Source organism: Podarcis cretensis (assembly GCF_951804945.1).
Source record: "Podarcis cretensis genome assembly, chromosome: 2".
NCBI classification, from domain to species: Eukaryota; Metazoa; Chordata; class Lepidosauria; order Squamata; family Lacertidae; genus Podarcis; species Podarcis cretensis.
In genome coordinates, this window is record NC_137171.1 from 42,437,214 (window position 1) to 42,457,520 (window position 20,307).

At 45.2% G+C, this 20,307-nt stretch overlaps 1 protein-coding gene and 1 long non-coding RNA gene across 2 annotated transcripts in view; one reads left to right on the forward strand and one right to left on the reverse strand.

Annotated features, from left to right (window-relative positions):
* DNAH9 (dynein axonemal heavy chain 9) overlaps window positions 1–20,307 on the reverse strand; it is a gene marked incomplete at its 5' end in the record, with an annotated part of 193,458 nt that overhangs the window by 150,844 nt on the left and 22,307 nt on the right. The window contains 7 exons of the mRNA XM_079965835.1: window positions 530–769; window positions 4,796–4,921; window positions 8,055–8,207; window positions 11,835–11,961; window positions 12,836–12,966; window positions 14,070–14,940; window positions 17,641–17,807. Coding sequence (XP_079821961.1) covers window positions 530–769; window positions 4,796–4,921; window positions 8,055–8,207; window positions 11,835–11,961; window positions 12,836–12,966; window positions 14,070–14,940; window positions 17,641–17,807 — 1,815 coding nt within the window. The remainder of the gene's footprint in view (window positions 1–529; window positions 770–4,795; window positions 4,922–8,054; window positions 8,208–11,834; window positions 11,962–12,835; window positions 12,967–14,069; window positions 14,941–17,640; window positions 17,808–20,307) is intronic.
* Window positions 6,873–11,824, forward strand: LOC307210448. The gene is made up of 4 exons (XR_013836015.1): window positions 6,873–7,155; window positions 7,736–7,801; window positions 10,177–10,351; window positions 11,293–11,824. It is a non-coding gene; the product is annotated as an uncharacterized lncRNA (long non-coding RNA).

Sequence of the window (20,307 nt, forward strand, 5' to 3'; positions counted from 1 at the left end):
AATGATGTATTATGGACAGACCTGGCATTTAGCAACTACATGACGAGGCCAGGGGGCCAATTGCCCAGTGCCCTCAGATTCTGAATTACAGCACATAAAGCAGAGTGGGCAAGGGCTTTGACTTAACTTGCCTTCCTCCCACCTGTATATTTTTGTCCACTCTTACCTGCCACCACCAATCCCATATCCACACTACCTTAGCTAAGACACATAACACCACTGACCCACCTCAAAGACCCAAATCAAAAACTAGGCGTGACTCACACCCCAGCTCTCACCTGGAACAGGAACCAAAGATTCCCCCCTGTATTCCAGGACGAATTCAGCATATCACCATCCTAACTTTGAGAAAGCTGGCCTGAGGAACCCTGAGTTAGGATGTAAAAAGGGCAAACAGCAATGGCAGCATGCCTTCAAAGTAATCCCAGTGCTGGTTTAGCCAACTACTCGTCTTCACTAGCAATGCACAAGCTCCCTTCTCAGTAATCCTGAGAAAAACAGTATGGAAAAGATCCAGAAGGTGACAAACCTTCTGAGCGATCATCTTGGCCACCACATCTCGAGCATGCACATCAATGGTGCAGATGGTCATGATCTTCTGCCTGTCACCCTTTGAGAGCTGCCCTATGAGCATGGTAATGAGGGTGTTCAGCTGGGTCACTTGCTTCTTGTAGTACTCCTTCATGGCATTCTCATAGCCTTCTTCCAGCCTGGCAAAGGCAATCCCAACCTCTGTGGTCCACCAAATCTGAGTACAGGTGAGTGCCACCTCGGAAAGAGAAAGAAACTCAGAATACTTTGCAAAGTCAGAAATAAAGGGTGGATTTCTAGGCCACAAGAGTCTAAGGAGTGGGATTCAACTAATGAGTGCCGTCAATGGAAGCCCTGTGGAGGGGCTTCTGCTTCAGCAACAGAGTTTTCCTTCCCTCTCCTTCTGCCCCCCTCCCCCCACACATTGGAATTGTGTCAGAGGGGTCAGGAGAATCCATGGAACAGAATATGGGGTAGGGGAGGAGATGGGGGGTTATTGTGTCTAGCAACCCAAAATATTTGCCCTAACAGAGGGATCTCTATGTATAGGGTGGTATATAAGTTCAATAAATGATAATAGTAATAATCTTCTTAGCATGATGCTGAATTCCTCCCAAAATGATTTTTTTTTTCATTCATAGAAGAAGAAATATGTGGTAAAAAATTGTGTCAGGAAACAAAAAGACACCAAAAATACATTTGTGGATAATTCCTGAAAAGGCGGCAAGGATTTCGTCTTGTGATACAATGCTTTACTACAGGAGTACAGTGGTACCTCGGGTTAAGAACTTAATTCGTTCTGGAGGTCTGTTCTTAACTTGAAACTGTTCTTAACCTAAAGCACCACTTTAGCTAATGGGGCCTCCTGCTGCTGCTGCTGCGCCGCCGCTGCACAATTCTGTTCTCATGCTGAAGCAAAGTTCTTAACCCGAGGTAATATTTATGGGTTAGCGGAGTCTGTAACCTGAAGCGTATGTAACCTGAAGCATATGTAACCCGAGGTACCACTGTACTGTATTCCGCCATTGTATAAAATTGCTACAGATTAATAAGTCCAGAGATACTTCAGGAATTTTCTCTGAGACATAAGCTGGGACAGATTGTTTTTTTCCATCACTACACCCTCTCCAGCATTAACCAGTGTTTCCCAATTTAATGGGCAAATGTTCCCAGGAGATGGCAACTCATCAAATGAAAAATCCACCAAAGGAAGAAGATAAATTGCAATTACCCTGAAGTAAAAAGATGCCTCAAAGGCCATACCTTCCCACAGGGTTATGGCCACAAAAGATCATGCAGTCATGGCCTAGAATAAAACCTGGGATTTAAACATTGCCGATCCCAAAAACATCCCCACTGGCCACCTGCATTAGGTAATCTATGAGAAGCTATAAAAATGTGATATATAAAATTATTGCCACTTAAAGGTCAAAAGATAGAAACGGTAGGGTAACAAATATTGCTAGTCAAAATAAATCATCAGGAAGGGGTGCTTTTTCATAATTGAGGGTAAGCAAAAGACCTATGCCATAAAGCTTTGCAAATGGTTCCAAAGCAAAAATATTTCCAACTTCTTAAAAAAACAAAAACTGGTGAAAATACCACCCATATTTTTTTTCAGTGTCGAAATTCTTAATAAGATTTTGATTTCCATATTGGGAAAACAACCACCACTCAATATATATTTTTTAAAAAGGCAAAGCCATATCCTCCAAGCTTCTATTTATTACATATGAAGAAAATGGATTTTCTTTCTTCTTTTATAGCAAAACTAAAATCCTCTGAGCTGTAAAACCATCTGATAATCTTTCGTCACTGGCAACTCAATTCTTAAAGCACTTACCCAGCTCAGAAGCTATTAAATTGGAGCGAGTGTTTGCAGAAGGTGGAAAATTATAAAAAGTTCAACTGTTAATGCTTTACTGTTAGCCATCATTACTTCCAGGGCAGGCGCTGCCTTTTTCATCCAGTTTGCAAAGATCTGAGATATGCAAGCTCCTCATTCTCCCACTGGCTTTACCCCACAGCAAAGCTCATGTGCTAATGTTCTTTTCAGACTACAGAAGCTGTTGGTTTTTTTTAGGAAGCTTCTATAGGACTCCTACTTCCCAACGATCCATTAGGCTGCACTTCAGTTCTGAACTCTGGTAAGCAATCAAGGCTTAACAACCAGGAGCAGCATCTGATGAGAATTTTGCAGCCAGGGTGCAAGCAGGTGCCCCAGAGCACTGACAGTGCTTTGAAACTCCCATTGTTCCACGTGCATTTTGCGAGCCATTTCTGAGCTCTGGGCGCTGCACTGGGCCTAAGATTTCAGATTAAAACTGCGGAGTGGAAGGAAATGAGGGCCTGTTTCTACCTCCCCACTTCCAGCTACTCTCTGAAGACTGGAGAAGAAACCCTCTTAAGAATATTTTAGGGGGGTGGGCAGGGGAAGGACTAGACCATGTGAAAAATGAATATTATTTCAGCTGCAGTTCATTCATTTTCAGCTTTGTATTCTGGTTATTAAAAAAGTGCGCCTAGACATTCCATTGTGTTTAAGGTGCCATTTAGCTCCTAGCTTTCATACCTCAGTTTCTAACACTGCCCATCAAATCTGGGGAAAAATGCACTAGTTGCCTATTGTCTTCTGGGCCTAATTGAAGGTGTTATGGGGTTTAAAGTCCTGAGGGTCCCTACACCTAGTGAGATTCTGTGGGGTTAAAGACCCGTGGGAAGATTCTCTGTGGTGGCCCCTCACCTTTGAAATGTCCTCTGCTCTGAAGTGTGTCTCACCAAGATACTGCTGTAATTTCACCAGCAGGTGAAATTTGCCCAGGCCTTTGGGTATATTGGACTTTTCCATTTCTGTCACTGTTGCTTGTTCTACCTGCAACTAAATTTTGTGCAAGCAACTCCCTGTTTGCTGATGTTCAGAGAATGGCTACCACTGCTCAGTTATCGCAAGACCGACCAGGGCTGAATCTACACATATATTTTAAAAACGCTGTGAAATCCTTAAAAAAAATGGGAATTCACCATTAGCTCACCATCTAATGTCACATTTGTATACAGTGGTGCCTCGCAAGACGAAATTAATTCGTTCCGCAAGTTTTTTCTTCTTGCGAGTTTTTCGTCTTGCGAAGCACGGTTTCCCATAGGAATGCATTGAAAATCAATCAATGCGTTCCTATGGAAACCGCCTTCAGACCAGGTCCGGGACAGTCTGTCCCCCGACCTCTTCTGAAGGCTGGGGGGGGGGACAAGGGCTTTTCTTCCCACCGCCAGCCTTCAGAAGGCTGCTCTGAAGGCTGGCGGTGGGAACAAAAGCCCTTCTCCCCACCTCCCGTCCCGCAAGCTCCGGGGACAGGAGGGCTTCGCTGCCGACCACCAGCATTTTAAAAGCCCCCGGGACAGCGGAGGTCTTCTGAAGGCAGGCGGTGGGCGAAAGACTTTGCTCCCCCCCGCCTGCCTTCAAAAGCCGTCCGGGATAGCGGAGAAACGCGCTGCGCTTCTCCGCTATCCCGGGAAGGCAGGCGGAGGGGGGGAGCAAAGACTTTTGCCCCCCGCCGGCCTTCAGAAGAGGTCCAGGAAGGCCGACGATGGGTGAAAGTCTTTGCTCCCCACTGCCAGCATTTTAAAAGCAGTCCGGGATAGCAGGGAAGCGTGTTATCCCGGACCGCTTTTAAAATGCTGGCAGTGGGGAGCAAAGACTTTCGCCCACCGCCGGCCTTCCTGGACCTCTTCTGAAGGCCGGCGGGGGGCAAAAATCTTTGCTTCCCCCCGCCTGCCTTCAAAAGCCGTCCGGGATAGCGGAGAAGCGCAGCGCGTTTCTCCGCTATCCCGGACGGCTTTTGAAGGCAGGCGGGGGGGAGCAAAGACTTTCGCCCACCACCTGCCTTCAGAAGACCTCCGCTGTCCCGGGGGCTTTTAAAATGCTGGCGGTCGGCAGCGAAGCCTTTAAAAGAGGTCCCCAGAGATTTCCCTATGGGCTTCCTTCTTGCGAAGCAAGCCCATAGGGAAATTCGTCTTGCGGAACGACTCAAAAACGGAAAACTCTTTCGTCTTGCGAGTTTTTCGTTTTGCGAGGCATTCGTCTTGCGAGGCACCACTGTAATGCACTCAAAACATTATATTTGCAGCTGTATAGCTGAGTCCCAGGTGCAGCAGAAATGACAGATAATCAAGCTAAGGCTGCATAAAATGGGATTTGCCCCAGAACCACGCTTAGCCCACCCTACACACCACGGATTGTTCATCTGAAGAGGAAACAGAGCAGTACCTGTGCTGGGTAGTCAAAAAGCCACTGTTCCCTTGCCTTTTCCTCATAAGCCATCACAGCCTCTGTCATCTCGTGTCTCACAGTGGCCCGCATGTGGTCCAACACACGGTTCAGCCAGCTCTCCACCTAGGGGAGAAGAGGAACCCAGGAGGCTATTACCATCAAGCGTTACTCACCCTGGACGTGGTGGTTCTTCCCTCCCTGAAACTACAAAAAAAAAAAAAATGATTGCTGCTCAAGGCAAGAGGCAAGAGCCAACTTGTCTTGTCCCCTGTTGTCTCCAGTGGCCCCTAGAAGCACCTCACCACCATTCCATCTTCATGCCATGCTTAAAACAGCAAAATACAAAGAGGGGCACTCTTCGTTATAAAAACTCTCCCACTGGAAAGTGCCCAAAGCGTGAACCTAAGCACTTTTTAAAGTCTGGAACGCTAGATCACCTAGCTCAGTATCACTGACTGGCAGTAGCTCTCCAGGGCTTCAGGTGACTCTACCTGGAGATGCTGGGGTTCAGCCTGGGACTTTTGGGGTGCAAGGCCTGTGTTCTGCTACTAAGCTGCAGTCCTTCTTCTTCTGAAAGACTTGCCTTTTGGGTGGCCAGAAGGGCTAACTTGCAGGATTTGTTTTCCTGCTTGAAGCTGACCTCTTGCTTTATTCTATTTATTCTATTACAGTGGGGTTTTATGCTTATTTCCCGCCCACAAAATTGTAACCAGACCCAACCATTCAAGATGAATTGGGTTATAAATAAATTACTTTTAAAAGCAGCCTTTCCTCTTGCATGCTCACCGTATAATATTAACATCAGGGTCACTTCATACATAAATGCATTTTTCTACCAAGAGACAATATCACGGTCGAAAAATACATGTGTATTAAGGGTATTTACATAAGTGAAGAGTTATAGGGAAATTGACTTTATAGATCTAAAGATACGTTATCAGAAAATAGGTTTTTATCAAGCAGCGAAATTAAAAAAGGAGAGTGAACATCTCTCACGGTTTAAATTTTAAAAAATCAGATGGTTTGTCTGCTTTTCGTGGAATTGCTCACTGGTCAGTTAAAGGAGGTAACATAATTTGAAAAGAGGCTTGATAAACATCTCTCTATCCATATTATACACACATATATGTATAAGGTATTATGGAATTGTGGTTAACTGGAGCAAGTAAATGAATATACGGTGTGCTGGGTTCAGGATATAAGTGATAATATTCATAAACAAGTTTTGGAATATTTATTAACAACAGTAAGGAAGCTTTCCTTTTAACAAGGTGCTACTATTTTCTTGATTATAAAGGCTGTTCATACCAAGTCAGAGAATTAAGTCCATGTAGGTTCAGCATTGTTAACACTGACTAGCAACAGCTCTCCAGGGCTTCAGGCAGCGGTCTCTGCTAACCCTATCTGGACCGAGGTATCCTTCTGGAGTTGGCAGCTACTGCTTTGCAGGGTTTCTGCTCTACTTGGATGGCCAGCTCTAGGTGGTTTTGGTAGTACTGCCCAGTCCTGCAGACTCTCCGGTTTGGAGTTCCACAACAGTCTATATCTTGTCCTCCTTGCTGCATAACACAGGGGTCCCCAAACTAAGGCCCGCGGGCCGGATAAGGCCCGAGGGACTCGTTTATCCGGCCTGTGGTGACCCCCACCACCCACTGCCCGCTCTTACCGGAGCTGCGCTGCACGGCTGCCCACTTCCGCGTTGGAGGAGCACCGGAAATAGCTTGTGTGCATGCGCAAGCGTTATTTGCACATACACAAGCATTATTTCCGATGCACATCCGGGTCAGAGGAGGCCCGTGCACATGCGCACAAGCTATTTCCGGTGCTCCTCTGACCCGGACGTGCGCCGGAAATAGCGTGTGTGCACACGTATGGGAATGCGCTCCCCCACCCTCTGGCCCGCTGCGTGATCAGCACTGGAGATACTGGCCCGAGACGCAGTAAGTTTGCTTACCCCTGGCATAACATCTAACATGGAACTGCTTAGTGGGGTAATCTGAAGTTTGGAAGTGCACTGCCATAATATGCTGATGACACGTAGCTCTGCTTCTCATTTTTCTCTTTTGCAGGTGAGGCTTTGGTTACGTTGAACCAGTGCCTGACCACAATAACATTCTAGATGAAGGCCAACTTACTGAAACCCAATCTAGATGCTGAGTCGGTGGGTCTTCTGACCAAACAAGTGGTGTTCAACTGGTCCTGGATGGGGTCAAAACTCCACCCTGAAGGAATAGGTTCATAGCTTGGGAGCTATTCTGGATCCATTACTGCCACTGGCCTCAGAAGCCTCAGTAGCATGGTGTGCCCCCTACCAGCTTCAGCTATCCTATGAGGATAGGGATAACTTGGCTTCAGAGGTAAACTTGGCTTCTTTACCTCCAGGTTAGATTGCTGCTATGTGTTATATGCAGAGCTACCTTTAAAGACTGTTTAGAAACTGCAGCTAGTGCAGAATGCAATGGCCAGAGTAATAATGGAGATCAGATAGTATGACCAGATTACATCGATCCTGATTCAGCCTCAGCAGCTGCCAACATGTTTCCTAGCTCAATTCAAAGTGCTAGTCTTAACCTATAAAACCTTATATCGCTCAAGACTCCCAAACCATTCATAGCGCCACTCTAACAAGAGCCTGCCCAGACTCAGAAATGATCAGCTGATGTCATGGTGAAGTGGGAGAGGGCCTTTTCAGTGGTGGCCCCCCTGTCTATACAATGCTCTTTCCAGTGAAGCTCACTTGGCACTGTCATTAATATATTTTCAGTGCCAGATAAAGACCTTCCCCTACTCCCAAGGCATTTGATGGTAACTGTTTTGTTGCTCACATGTTTTATTCTCTGTTCTGCATAATTCATCAGCTGTTGTAACAAAATGTTATAGGTATTTTGAAGGATAAAATACGTTTTAAAATTGCATTGCTTTGTTCTTCTGTTTCAGCTTTCCCGTGCTCACTGTTTGTAAGCTGCCTTGTGATTACTCAGGTGTAAGGCATCAAATAAAAAAGTAAGTAAGTAATACTGAATCTAATGTCACCTCAATCCATGCAGAAAAGGCTCAAATTGTAAAGAGAACTCTTAGGCTGATTGAACTTTCATTTTTGCTTGAATCATGTAACCAGAGTAGGTACATCACAAGGCGTGTTTACAGCACCCATTCAGTGTGCCAAATAGGAAATGCTCTGTTATAGTCTGAACAACCACCACAGGCATAGACCTTGTTCAGAGAAGGAACATGGGTTTCTTGACATCACCCTAACCTGCCCACTGCAGTCACATGGCTCGCTGAAGTTAACATATTCCTCCTCTTTGCTGTACATCCCTAAGCCCAACTTCGTCGAACTTTGGTCTGAATCCACCTGAAATTTCATCTTGGCCATATTATCAAAGAGTTTTGAAAGATGTCGCTGGACCTGCAAAATATATATATGTATACAATTAGGACTGAGCACCATGCAGCTAGAGCACACAGCACTTTTCCATATTGCTTGCAAGAATAATGGGCCACAGTTAGGAAGATACAGGAGGATACCATCTATGAACCCACATTCTCTTGCTGCTGCCTTTAAAAATAGTACCATTGGACCCCTGCGTCAAAGAGAAAGACATCTTACATTTATTGTTCATTGTCTTTAGTTAATGCTATTTCTCTTAGAGACCTAAGTTTTGTGCAATGCCTAACAGCCATAATTGGCATTCAGCAGCTTACAGAACCAGCTCACTTCAATCCTGAAAGCTCCTTTTATGTACAAAACATCCCTCCTTCCATTTGATAAACTGTATATAAAGCATTCTCATTCTCTACCAACTTGTCCCCTAAAGCTTTCAATTGCACTTAAATCATTGCAAGTCCAACACTAGGCCCACTAAGATAAAATTGTTGTGTATTTAATCCTCCTCCTGGAATCAGCAGACGGAGCTCAGAGACAACAATGGAAAGGCCACAGGTTTATCCATATTTGATTCTACTTGACATTTATTTTGATTTTACAGCAAATCGCTTTAAACAGGAATAACAGACACAGCTCAAATAATTCCTCCTATATCAGTGAGCTTTTCAAGGCAATATTTTCCTTTGTGTTTTCCCGTGTTTTCTGCTGTGTTTGAGGCATTGATCAAATTGAAGTTCTGAGCCCAATAAGTAGCTGAGAAGGATTCTGTGCTGGAAGAAATCAATGCCTTTTTTTTTTTTTTTTTTTTTGCTTTTTTTCTGTATGCAGAAGCAGTTAGTTATATAAAGCCTGCAATTGCTTAGAATCCAGTTTAACAGGTGCAGACCTCTAAACGGTGTAGGCCTGTGATATTGATGGTATAAATGTGCTAAGTATGGCGACATTTCACCCAATCCACCATTCTTCTCTCATCACAATATACTTTTTCCGGGTGTACTTTGACAAGCACTAAACAAGTGGTACTCAAACACAGATAGTGCTCACTTGGTATGCTACAAGACTAAATTCCTTCCTTTTTCTTCTTAATATAGTTTTTGTGGGAGAAGGGGTTTCATCCACAGTGGCAAACAAGGAACGGACTTAGGACTCTGCCCTGCATTGTCATCTTGAAGCCCTAAAGGGGTGGAGAACCTCAGAGCAAGGGGTCTTTACCCGACCCTCAGGACTCTCCTCGAATTACACCCCATCTTTCAAGCAGACAACACCTCTGGTTCCAATCTGCACTCCCCCTAAGTGCTTTTCCCTGCTGGAATATGATTTCCTCAAACTGTGATTGTGCCTCATTTGCTTTGATTAACACTGAAGATGTGTATGTATTGGGTGGGTGGGTGGGAATACAGAAACTTTTGACTTTTGCATGTAGCCTACTGTACAAAAGTAAGAATTGCATCCCTTGCCACACCCACTTTTTCTCCTCTGGCCCCTATCCGCCACTGGAATGCAGCCTCTGAAAGGCTGCCCTCTAGAGTGTGCAGTGCTCTGGCTGAAAAAGATCCCCACGCCTGTGTGAAGCAAAAGAGACATTCATAGCACTTGAAAGAAACATGAGTCTCAGTTCTCTGAATTCTCAAATATGTTATAGCTGTTTGCACTGGGTAGCCAGAGATGCCAGCACAACTGTAACTGGCAGGTCATCTGCCAGGAGTGGAAGCAGTGATTGGATTAGCATCATTGGAGTTCCTTGCCACCTGTATGTCCTCCTATACCTTCCAATGGGCTTTTACTATGTGTGTTCTGCATATTAAATATACATTTCTATATGGCAGAAGGAGAGTCACGGCCTGCAGGGACAGAGGCAACCATCATCAGTAAAAACACAGTAAAACACAGCAAGCATGAAGAAAAGGCCAAGGGGTGTGGGGACAGTGTTGTATTATTATTATTATTATTATTATTATTATTATTATTATTATTATTATTATTATTTCAGGGGGCAAGAATGTCATTGGATGAACCTCATGGATATATGTACAATCAATACAAAGAGAGAAGCCATCTTCTGCTCTGTGCAATTCTCCAAGAAGAGACAGCATTTTGTGATGAGCCGTTAGAAATTGTTAAAACGAAAGAAGACAAGCAGCCCTTGGGACATCCTGTAAGTACAGGTAACTCATAGCCTACATGAGGGTTCGGTTCTGAAGGTCCACTAATAAACTCAAAATTGCATAAAGCCAGGAACCCCTGGAATCAGAGAGCCAGTGTGGTGTAGTGGTTAAGAGCAGTAGACTCGTAATCTGGTGAACTGAGTTCGCGTCTCTGCTCCTCCGCATGCAGCTGCTGGGTGACCTTGGGCTAGTCACACTTCTTTGAAGTCTCTCAGTCCCACTCACCTCACAGAGTGTTTGTTGTGGGGGAGGAAGGGAAAGGAGATTGTTAGCCGCTTTGAGACTCCTTTGGGTAGTGATAAAGCAGGATATCAAATCCAAATCCAAACTCATGACCCATCCCTACCTGTATGAAGCATGTACCTCTGGGAAGTACATGGAAGGGTTCTCAGAGCGCCCCAGAGCCCCATAAGCAAGGCAAAGGGCTTTAAAAGCTCCTTCCACAGCAGGTTTCCCCCACTCTCTTATTTTTCTGCTGCCCGTGTAAAGTTGCAATCGCATAAGTGAAATCAGCTTACACTGCAAGTTACCCTGTACTTTAACTGTTCCAAAATTATTGTTTCCTCTTCAATAAAAGCACGTTAGGTTTTTAAAGGATGCTTCCTTTAAAAAAAAAAAAAATCAAATCAGAAAAATGCCACTCCGAAACTGGATGGACCTGCAGGTTAACACATAGCAAACAAGTCACAAACCAGCTTAAGTCCATCCTTGTCTATTCCTTGCTGCTTTAGCGTCTTCGTGTTTTGTATTGCTGTACGCTGCACATATGTATTTGTGCAAAGATTCCTTTAAAGTAAATAAATGAGAACAACCATTCTGAAGGGCCACGGGTTCCCCCCCCCCATCCCTCCATTACGTCCTGAGGGTTCTTTAAACAACAACAAAAACCTTAAACTGCACTGCTCTCCTTCAATATCTGTGAATTCCTTATTCTCGTCCAGGCAGAAGCTCTTCCTACCCCACCCGAAAGGAGCATGAGAAAGCAATGCCAAGGAAGAGATACCCCAAAAAAGTGGGGATGAGGGAATCACAATGTAATTTCAGCTTTGGACTTTGCTATGTTGATCCTGCTACTTCAGTCTGGACTGGCATCAATCAGCAGAAAGATCTGCAGAGTTCCTGTGAGGCTTGCAAGTATTAGGCAGTTGAATCTTTGCACCCAGCACTCAATAAAAGCCTTCATCTGCAAGCATTCTGACACCTGGGTAAGCCCTTTGCCTCTCTCCTTTTGTGAAAAGGATGCACAGATTATACTTAACCGAGTTCTATAAAAACTAGTACAGGATGTAGATGCTGCCATCTAGTGGTTTTTCAAAGACTTGCTGCTTCTCAAAAGGAAAGCTTATACGGTCAAGGTCACAAAGCACTGACAGAGCCACGTCTCCTTTCTACAGCAAGTACCTCACAGTTGAATCAAGCACATTCTACCAAAAAAAAAAAAAAAGCCATTTCCATAGGTAGAAAAGAAGCTGAGGTGTCTTACCAGCTGCGGGTTGGTGCCATTCGAAAGAATATCCAGTAAGTCGGCAGAGGAAATAAAGTAAAACCTAGGAAATGCCAACCGCTTTGTGTCCAAATACTCCGCCAAAGCTTTTTCACACAAAGACAACCTGGCAAAATCAAGCACAAAAGAATGTGCATACGCTTAACATAAATAAAAGTGCAGAAAGCTAAGAAAAGCAAACATACCTTTAGAAGAACCACATACTTTTGTCTTGCTAACTTTGGGAGGGGAGGGGAGGCACTTTTTGGAGGAGCTTCACTGCTTTCATAGGTTACAAATATATGTTTTCTGCCATCTGTGCACATCAGAGCCACAACCAATCCCTGTTGTCTGGCATATGCAGACAGTGGACTGCTTGAGATGGTTGCACACATATTACTTTCTGGCAGCGCCACTGCACATTTTAAGAGCAGAGTTTCAGAATATAAAATGTGAAACAGCTTGAATGTCCTCAAAATGGCTCTCTTTGGTTTTTTTACATTTTTATTGGGTTTCTTTATTATAACAAATTACAAATACAATTATCCAAATTTTATATTTTACAATCCCCACCCTCCCATTGACTCCCCTCATCTTCCCTTTCTGGTTTATTACATTACTTGTTATCTTCTGCATATTAAATATCTATACATGCTCTTGCTATCTTTCATCATATTCTACTTAAATAAAGTTGTGAATGTTTATTCAAAGCCTGCCATTGAGTCCATCTCTTTTTGTTGTTTCTGTAAGTAAATTGTAAAGGGTTCCCATTCTTTTTTAAAGTCACTATTGCCCTTTTCATGTAATTTGTCTGTTAACTTTGCTAATTCTGTGTAATTCATCAATTTAATGTCCTCAGAACGGCTCTTAAAGAGATGTAGAACCATTTATGATTAACTAAAACCAGAGTTTCCACTGCATACATGCAAAAGGAACTTAAAGGATCCATTCCTAACCAGGAATAGCATTTCAGAAGCTTCTGCCATGCGAGTCCTGCCTACCTGCTTTGGATATCTTCCAGTTGCTCATAAAGGCCAGGCTTGTTGGTTGCTTCCACTACATTTGGGGTTCTTTCAGCATCATATGCCAGCTCTTTGAAATCAACATCAATTCCTTCAAAACGCTTGGAATCCTATGGAAGACAAGAAAGACAGACGGTCCTGCTGCCTTTCCATATATCCCTCAGCTTCAGTATATCCCCTTTCAGTAGCCAGGCAGCTAGGTGCAGCCAGTTTAAATTTGGGTAGAGAATGGTGCCCTAGGAAAGTTGATCTGATGGTTGAGGGAGAAGCCTGAGGTCAGATAATGGAGGATTTCTGAGATTCAAAGGCTCCGGGTCCTATGTGGGGCCTTCAAGGGGGCCATGGCTCTCTCCCCACTGACTTTGTGGAGCACTCTGGACATGAGGGCCGAGGTGGGTGAGAGGAGAGGCATAAAGGAGGCCTGGAAGCAGAGGGGCCTTGTAAAAGACAGGGCAAGAAGCTCAGGGTCACAAGGCTGGTCCAAAAGTTTTTTTTTGTATTCTCTGCCTTCCTGCATGACTGGAGAATAAAACCCGGCATATCTGAATACCTCATCACTCCTCTCAGCCCCGGTCATTTCTCATTAGCACAAGAGATTTCTACAGAACTTAGCCAACAATTCAACATGGTATACCAACTTTTTTCATTCCCATCACTTTCATTAGCAGGAGTCAAATACACTATATTACCTTTATGTCACTTCCGCTACATTGACTTCCCCTAAAACAGGGATAGCTAAGCTGTGTCCCATCAGATGTTATGGGACTCCCATTAGCCCCAGCCAGCAGGGCCAATAATCAGGGGTGATGAGAGTTACAATCCAGAAACATCTGACAGTAACATATTAAGTCACTCCTTCACTAAAGAATCCTGGGAACTGAACTTGGGTGGAGTGCTGATACTTCTTTATTAGAGATCCCCAACCATGATACAAGTATCAGGATGCCATAGTAAACCAGCCTGTAGGCGGGCTCTCCCCTAAATAATAAACAGCAGCAGTCCAACACATGCTTTTTGGGGTCTGTGGGGAGGGAAATATTCTGTAATTGCAGCTCACATAATCTGTACTGGGAGCCAGTGCCACGGAGTACCTTGAACAATTATGCAACTGAATAAGCAGGACTCCCAGAACAGCAGCCTCCTTGAGGTAAATGCTCCCTAAAGAATGGAAAATCACCCTCAGCCCTTTCCTGTAGAAAGCAGGTAGGATTACCTCCGGAAGTTGTGCCCGGATATCTTCCGATCCAATGAATATGCTTTCCAAATGAGACCAAGTCCGCTGAACCTCAAACCAGATGGAAATGACGGAGTCTGCCGTAGACAACTTTCTCTGCCAGAAAGACACTTCCTCTAAGAAGAAAGCGATGTATTTGGATGTCATCAGGTTCTGCAGCTGGACTTGGTTGTCTTCAAGTGTCTCAATGAGCTCCTCGTCAGATTTCAGCAGGGGGACGTTTGTGCGGGGATGAGGTTCGTACTGGAATTCCATGCTGGACCAGGTTGTCTTCAGCTCTTTCACGACCTTCTCCATGCTCATTTCTTTAACTGCTTTGTCCACTATGCTTCTCACCTCATCCTCAAAGTTATGCAGGTTGAGTTTAAGCAGGTCTGCCAGGGTGGTGTCTGCATCCATGGTGAACTGCACACCTGTTGCTTGCATCAGCTGGTTCCAATGCCTCTCTCGGATGGCCGGATTCTGCAGTTCTGACACAGCCCTCAGAGATGTCAGGATGTTTTTCACTTTGTTGTCCAATCCGGAGAAAGCATCCCAGGCCCTCATTTCCTTATCCAGGCTCCGCGTGTCTTTGGCGAACTTTTTGCACTCCAGCTCCATGTTTTCAATATTAATCTCTCTCCATTTTGTAGTCTCCCAGTCATTCACGCTGGAGATCACTATGAAGATCATATCCCAGAGTTCTTTAAGAATACGCACTTCCCTCCGGCACTGCTTGAGCTGTTTGTATTCTGGAACACTGACTTCAAACAAATCAGCTGCATCATAAATTGAGGTCATGGTAACTTCCATCTGCATAAGCTCTGTGTGGGATGCATCCAGCATTTGGTAGGGATTTGTTGCGTCAAACCTAGAAAGCAAGTTTTAAACTGCATTCGGTCATGACTAATTCTTTCCCTACAAATTCACTAGATCCCCAAACTCTAGCAAGTATGTGTGCAATGAAACATAAATAAAGAGACATACCCAACTGCAAATTGTAAAGAGAGGGCATACACATTTCTGAATCTTTCCCTCAAACTTTCAGACCTAACTTAGCTGCCCCACCCACTCTCTCTCTCTCCAGGCGCAACCAAAACTATTCCAGAACTATAAGCCTTGAACCATACTTCCTATCCCCTAGACCATAAAATGAGAGACAATGCAAGGCAAAAACAAATTTTAAAAAGGTCACCCAAAAGTGACATTCAGCTTCTATAGTCTCTCATAATCTAACACCGGCATAGACAAACTCGGCCCTCCAGATGTTTTGGGACTACAACTCCCATCATCCCTGACCACTGGTCCTGTTAGCTGGGGATGATGGGAGTTGTAGTCCCAAAACATCTGGAGGGTCGAGTTTGCCTATGCCTGATCTAACATGACCTGAATCAAGGTGAGCTGTGCTGCTCAACCCTTCTGGTAGGGTTGCCATATTTTAAAGAGGAAAAAAGAGGACATATTTGCCAATGTCTGGGGTGGGGGTGCAGTAGAGAAGATGCTGGCCTAGACTGCCCTATGGTTTGGTCCTGCAGGATCCTTTGTACGGCCCTGTGGGCTCAGCCTAGAAACTCTAACCACTGTGTCATGTTGGCTCTCAGCTTAATTGTTGAGATAATCCTCTAAGGCCCTGTTCCCCCTCCATCCTGCGGTTGAGCCACAGGAAAGGGCAGACATCCCCAAACTCGGCCCTCCAGATGTTTTGGGACTACAATTCCCATCATCCCTGACCACTGGTCCTGTTAGCTAGGGATGGTGGGAGTTGTAGTCCCAAAACATTTGGAGGGCCGAGTTTGGGGATGCCTGGGATAGGCATCTGATGTTGACGTTAAGAAAGGAAGCTCAGCCTCATCACAGCACTCCTTTTGATGCACAGGTTTCCCCACCAGCATATTGAATTCTGAGTTTATTGTTGTTTTAGCCTAATTGCATGCATTTTATTGTCTGATACTCTTTTAATTTCCTATCATGTTGTTTGCTGCTTTGATTTATTTTTCTTTTATGGCAAAGTAGACAGCTGTTGAAAATAAGTAAAGGAATAACCAAACACGCATGTCTGAATTAGCTCTTGTCCAATTTTAACACTCCTGGAACAGCAGTTCCCATGCGCACACATGCTCCCTTGGTACCAAAGGAAAAAAACGAGGACGTTTTGGCAAATTCAAAAAATCCACCAGGACAGAAATTTTACCCCTGAAAAAGAGGACATGTTCTGGAAAAAGAGGATGTATGGCAACCCTACTTCTGGTGAGAAGAGAAAGGGGAAGAAGTTTTTGACGGAGAAGGCAAAAATGAGGTGGTGGCCAACTCGGGTCATATCATCAACTTAGAATTTTCACTTCAAGCAGTGGCTTGAAAAGGTCAAGGACAGATCAATGTTTTCACCAACAATGCATCAAACTTGTAACCTCACTGTAGGGTGCAAAAAATGGCAACGCAAACCGTCCATGCTAGAGGCTTAAACATACCGTATTTTTCGCCCTATAGGACGCACCGGCCCATAGGACGCACCTAGTTTCCAGGGGGGGAAATCAAGGAAAAAAATATGATTTCCCCCCCGCAGCTCTGGGAGCAGCGGACAGGCTGCACACAGCCTGTGCGCTACTCCAAGAGCTTCTTCCTGCTTTTGCGGGAGGTGGCGTAATTTCCCCACCTCCCGCAAAAGCCCACAGGCGCCGCGCGCGACTGCTGCAGGCTTTTCGACCAGGAGGGAGAAGGGACTGAAACGGCCAGTCAGTCCCTTCTCCCTCCTTGGGGAAAAGCCCCCAAGAGCTGCGCGCTCTTTAAAGGCTGCGCGGCTCTTGCCGGCTTTTCTGCGAGGTGGGGGAATTCCCCCACCTCCTAGAAAAGCCAGCAGAAGCTACACAGCCGCTTTAAAGAGCGCACGGCTTTTGCCTGCTTTTGCGGGAGGTGGGGGAATTCCCCCATCTCCCGCAAAAGCCCACAGAAGGGAGAAGGGACAGACTCCGCCAGTCCGTCCCTTCTCCCTCCTTGGGGAAAAGCCTGCTTTCCCCACCGCCAGCCTCCAAGCCGGGTTGGAGAGTAGCAGGAAGGCTTCGCGCGCCTTCCCACTGCCCCCCATCCTCTGGGGCTGGCGATGGGGGAAGCGCTGCTTTCCCCCACCGCCAGCCTCAAAGAGCAGACTCTCCTGGCTTCAGCAGAAGCAACGCGAAGCCTCCGGAGCGCAGGCTTCGGAGGCTTCGCGTTGCTATCGCTGAAGCCAAGGAGCCTGCATTCGCCCCATAAGACGCACACACATTTCCCCTTCATTTTTGGAGGGGGAAAAGTGCGTCTTATAGGGCGAAAAATACGGTACATAAATGTTCACTCTTCAATGGCTCCTACTGAAAAAAGGGTAAGCAATGATTATTGTTTTTCACAGTCAAGAGTTGGGCACCAAGGGCACAAGAGATGTCATAATAATAATATGCTACTGTAGGGAACGGTCCTATTAGGGGCCTTTGTCATTTGGCTGATTTTATCTTTCCTTGGTAGCCAAGATGAAATGGTAAACACTGCCACTGAAGAACACACAAGTCCTCCACCTTTTACACCTGCTATCTGCTCTAACCTGAATGGTGCCTGTTGGTGAAATCGTTCCCTGAATTTATGTTGCTCCACATCAAACACAGCACACTTCTTGCGGAGAACCGTCACTTCATTTCCCTGCAAAGGAGCTACATGATGCTTCACAGTTATTGCCAGCTTCTTCACGTGGCTCCATTTTTCTGGCAGCTCCTAGAAGCAAATTGAGATTACAACAAAGAAAGATGCTGGCGGAGAGCATTCTCAACTTGAACTAACGTGTCGCCAGCCTGTTTGTGTATAGCGTGCACACACTGCTGGAACACACCAAATTTTTCATTTGCAACAGCAAGACCATGATAATTATTTTGCCAGGATATAATTGGCAACATTATCCCTTGCTAATCAAGACATTGTCCTAATTTGAGTATTGTTCCTTCCCCTGCTCCCTTGATTTGGAGACCACTGGTGACATGCCAAAATAATTATTTTAGTCTATATGAAGATGAGGAGTGTATTTGTCATGGTCTTTAGTTATTAAGGACCATACCTGCATTCTCAATAGGCTAGTACAATTGAAGCTTCTGAATCCCCAACCCACTTAAAAGTTGTTAGAATGCTAATGGGTGAAAATGCATGTTTCAAGAAGAACACTGAATAAAAATAAAATATTGCATTAATAGGTGAAAGCAAGTGTTTCAAGAATAGCAATAGATAAAAATAAAATATTGAGCCTAAGCTAAAATTCAGCAGTGTCTCTACAAAATATTTTTAAAAGCATCTCAAGACAGGCTTAAACAGTGGCATTTCAGCAGCTGAAGTGCAACAAAATTAAATGGACAGCAATGATTTGCAGTCCAATTCTCAGAAGCAAATTTCACTGATCTCAATGGTACTTATTTCCAAGTAAGTTTGCTTTAGGGCTCCAGACTCAAGGTGTAACATTCAAATTGCTTATTCCACAATACTTCCCAAATACTTCAGTGGAGCTATTATGTGATGTAATCACATTGAGGTGTGCGACTAGGATTTACTATTTTCATATAAGTACTATTTGGGAGTGTCCAGCACTGCCTGAGATTGTTTAGAAACCAAAAACTACTGTGTTTCATAAATAGATAATATAATTTGCAAGCTTGGGCCCATCACACCCGAAGTCAGGTGAAGTCATGTTTCTGTCTGTCATCTTGATTCAAAATGGCCCCTGGCATCCAAACATCAACCAAAAACCCCGCCCCTACCTCTGGAACCCTTGTGCCAAATTTGGTAACAATATCTTTAGAGGCAGCTGAACCTAAGCCAAAAAATGGTGAAGACACACTAAAGCCCCATTTTGGTCAGCTATCTTGATTCAAAATAGCAGCCAGAGTCCAAATGTTAACAAAGAGCTCCACCCTAACCTCAGGAACTCTTGTGCCAAGTTTGGCAATTATATCTCAAGTGATGTCTGAATGTATAGAACACTAATGGACAGACAGACAGACAAACCACTTTACCAAATATATAGTAGATTAGTGAGAGTTCAGCAGGGCCTGAGAATTTTTAGAAACCAAAAATTTTAAATGGATTGTATAATTTGTGAGTTTGGACCAGTCATGCCAAAAATTACCGTATTTTTCGCCCTATAGGACACACTTTTTCCCCTCCAAAAATGAAGGGGAAATGTGTGTGCGTCCTTTGAGGCAAATGCAGGCTTTCGCTGAAGGTCCTGCCGGGCGCAAGGCTTGGGGCGGCAGCCTGCATCCCGAAGCACGGGGTGCCCTCCGGAGGACGCCCCGTGCTTCGGGAAGGTGTCCGCAAGCCTCCCGCGCCAGGCCGGGCGCGTGAGGCTTGGGGCGGCAGCCTGTTCTGGGGGCTGGGGTCTCCGCCCCCAGCCCCGCAAGCTCCCAGAGCGATGCCAAAACTGCACGCGGCTTTGGCATGGCTTTGGGTCCCGTTCTGGGGGCTGGGGGAGGGGGAAGCTCGGGCTTCCCCCGCCCCAGCCCCGCGCCTGGGGGGGGATAAAAAAATTTAGGTGCGTCCTATGGGCCAGTGCGTCCTATGGGCTGGTGCATCCCAAAATCTAGGTGCGTCCTATGGGCCGGTGCTTCCTATAGGGTGGAAAATACGGTAGGTGAAGTCACATCAAAATTACATTTTGGTCCCCATCTTGATTCTAAATGGCGCCAAGCATCCAAACATCAAGGACCCGCCACCCACTCCCCATTTCTCTTGTGCCAGGTTTTGCCACAGTATCTTGGGAGTCAGCCAAATTATAGAAAACAAATGTACAAACAGACAAAACGTTTTCCCCCAAAATAGTAGATTATGGATTGTATTCAACAGTGTTCATGCACAAGTGAAAGGGACTTCTACCTATGCAACAAAACTTCCCTTCCTTCTCTCCCTGTGTGCTCTGCAAATATTCTTTGGAGGGTTGGGGAATCCTCTGGAACAGATTGGGAGGGCATGGGAGGAGGGGAAGGTTGTTTGCACAACATTGCATACACTGTAAGGTAAAGGGAGGTAAAGGGACCCCTGGCCATTAAGTCCAGTCGCGGATGACTCTGGGGTTGTGGCGCTCATCTCGCTTTACTAGCTGAGGGAGGCAGTGTTTGTCTGCAGACAGCTTCTGGGTCATGTGGCCAGCATGACTAAGCAGCTTCTGGCGAAACCTGAGCAGCGCACAGAAACGCTGTTTACCTTCCCACCAGAGGGGTACGTATTTATCTAC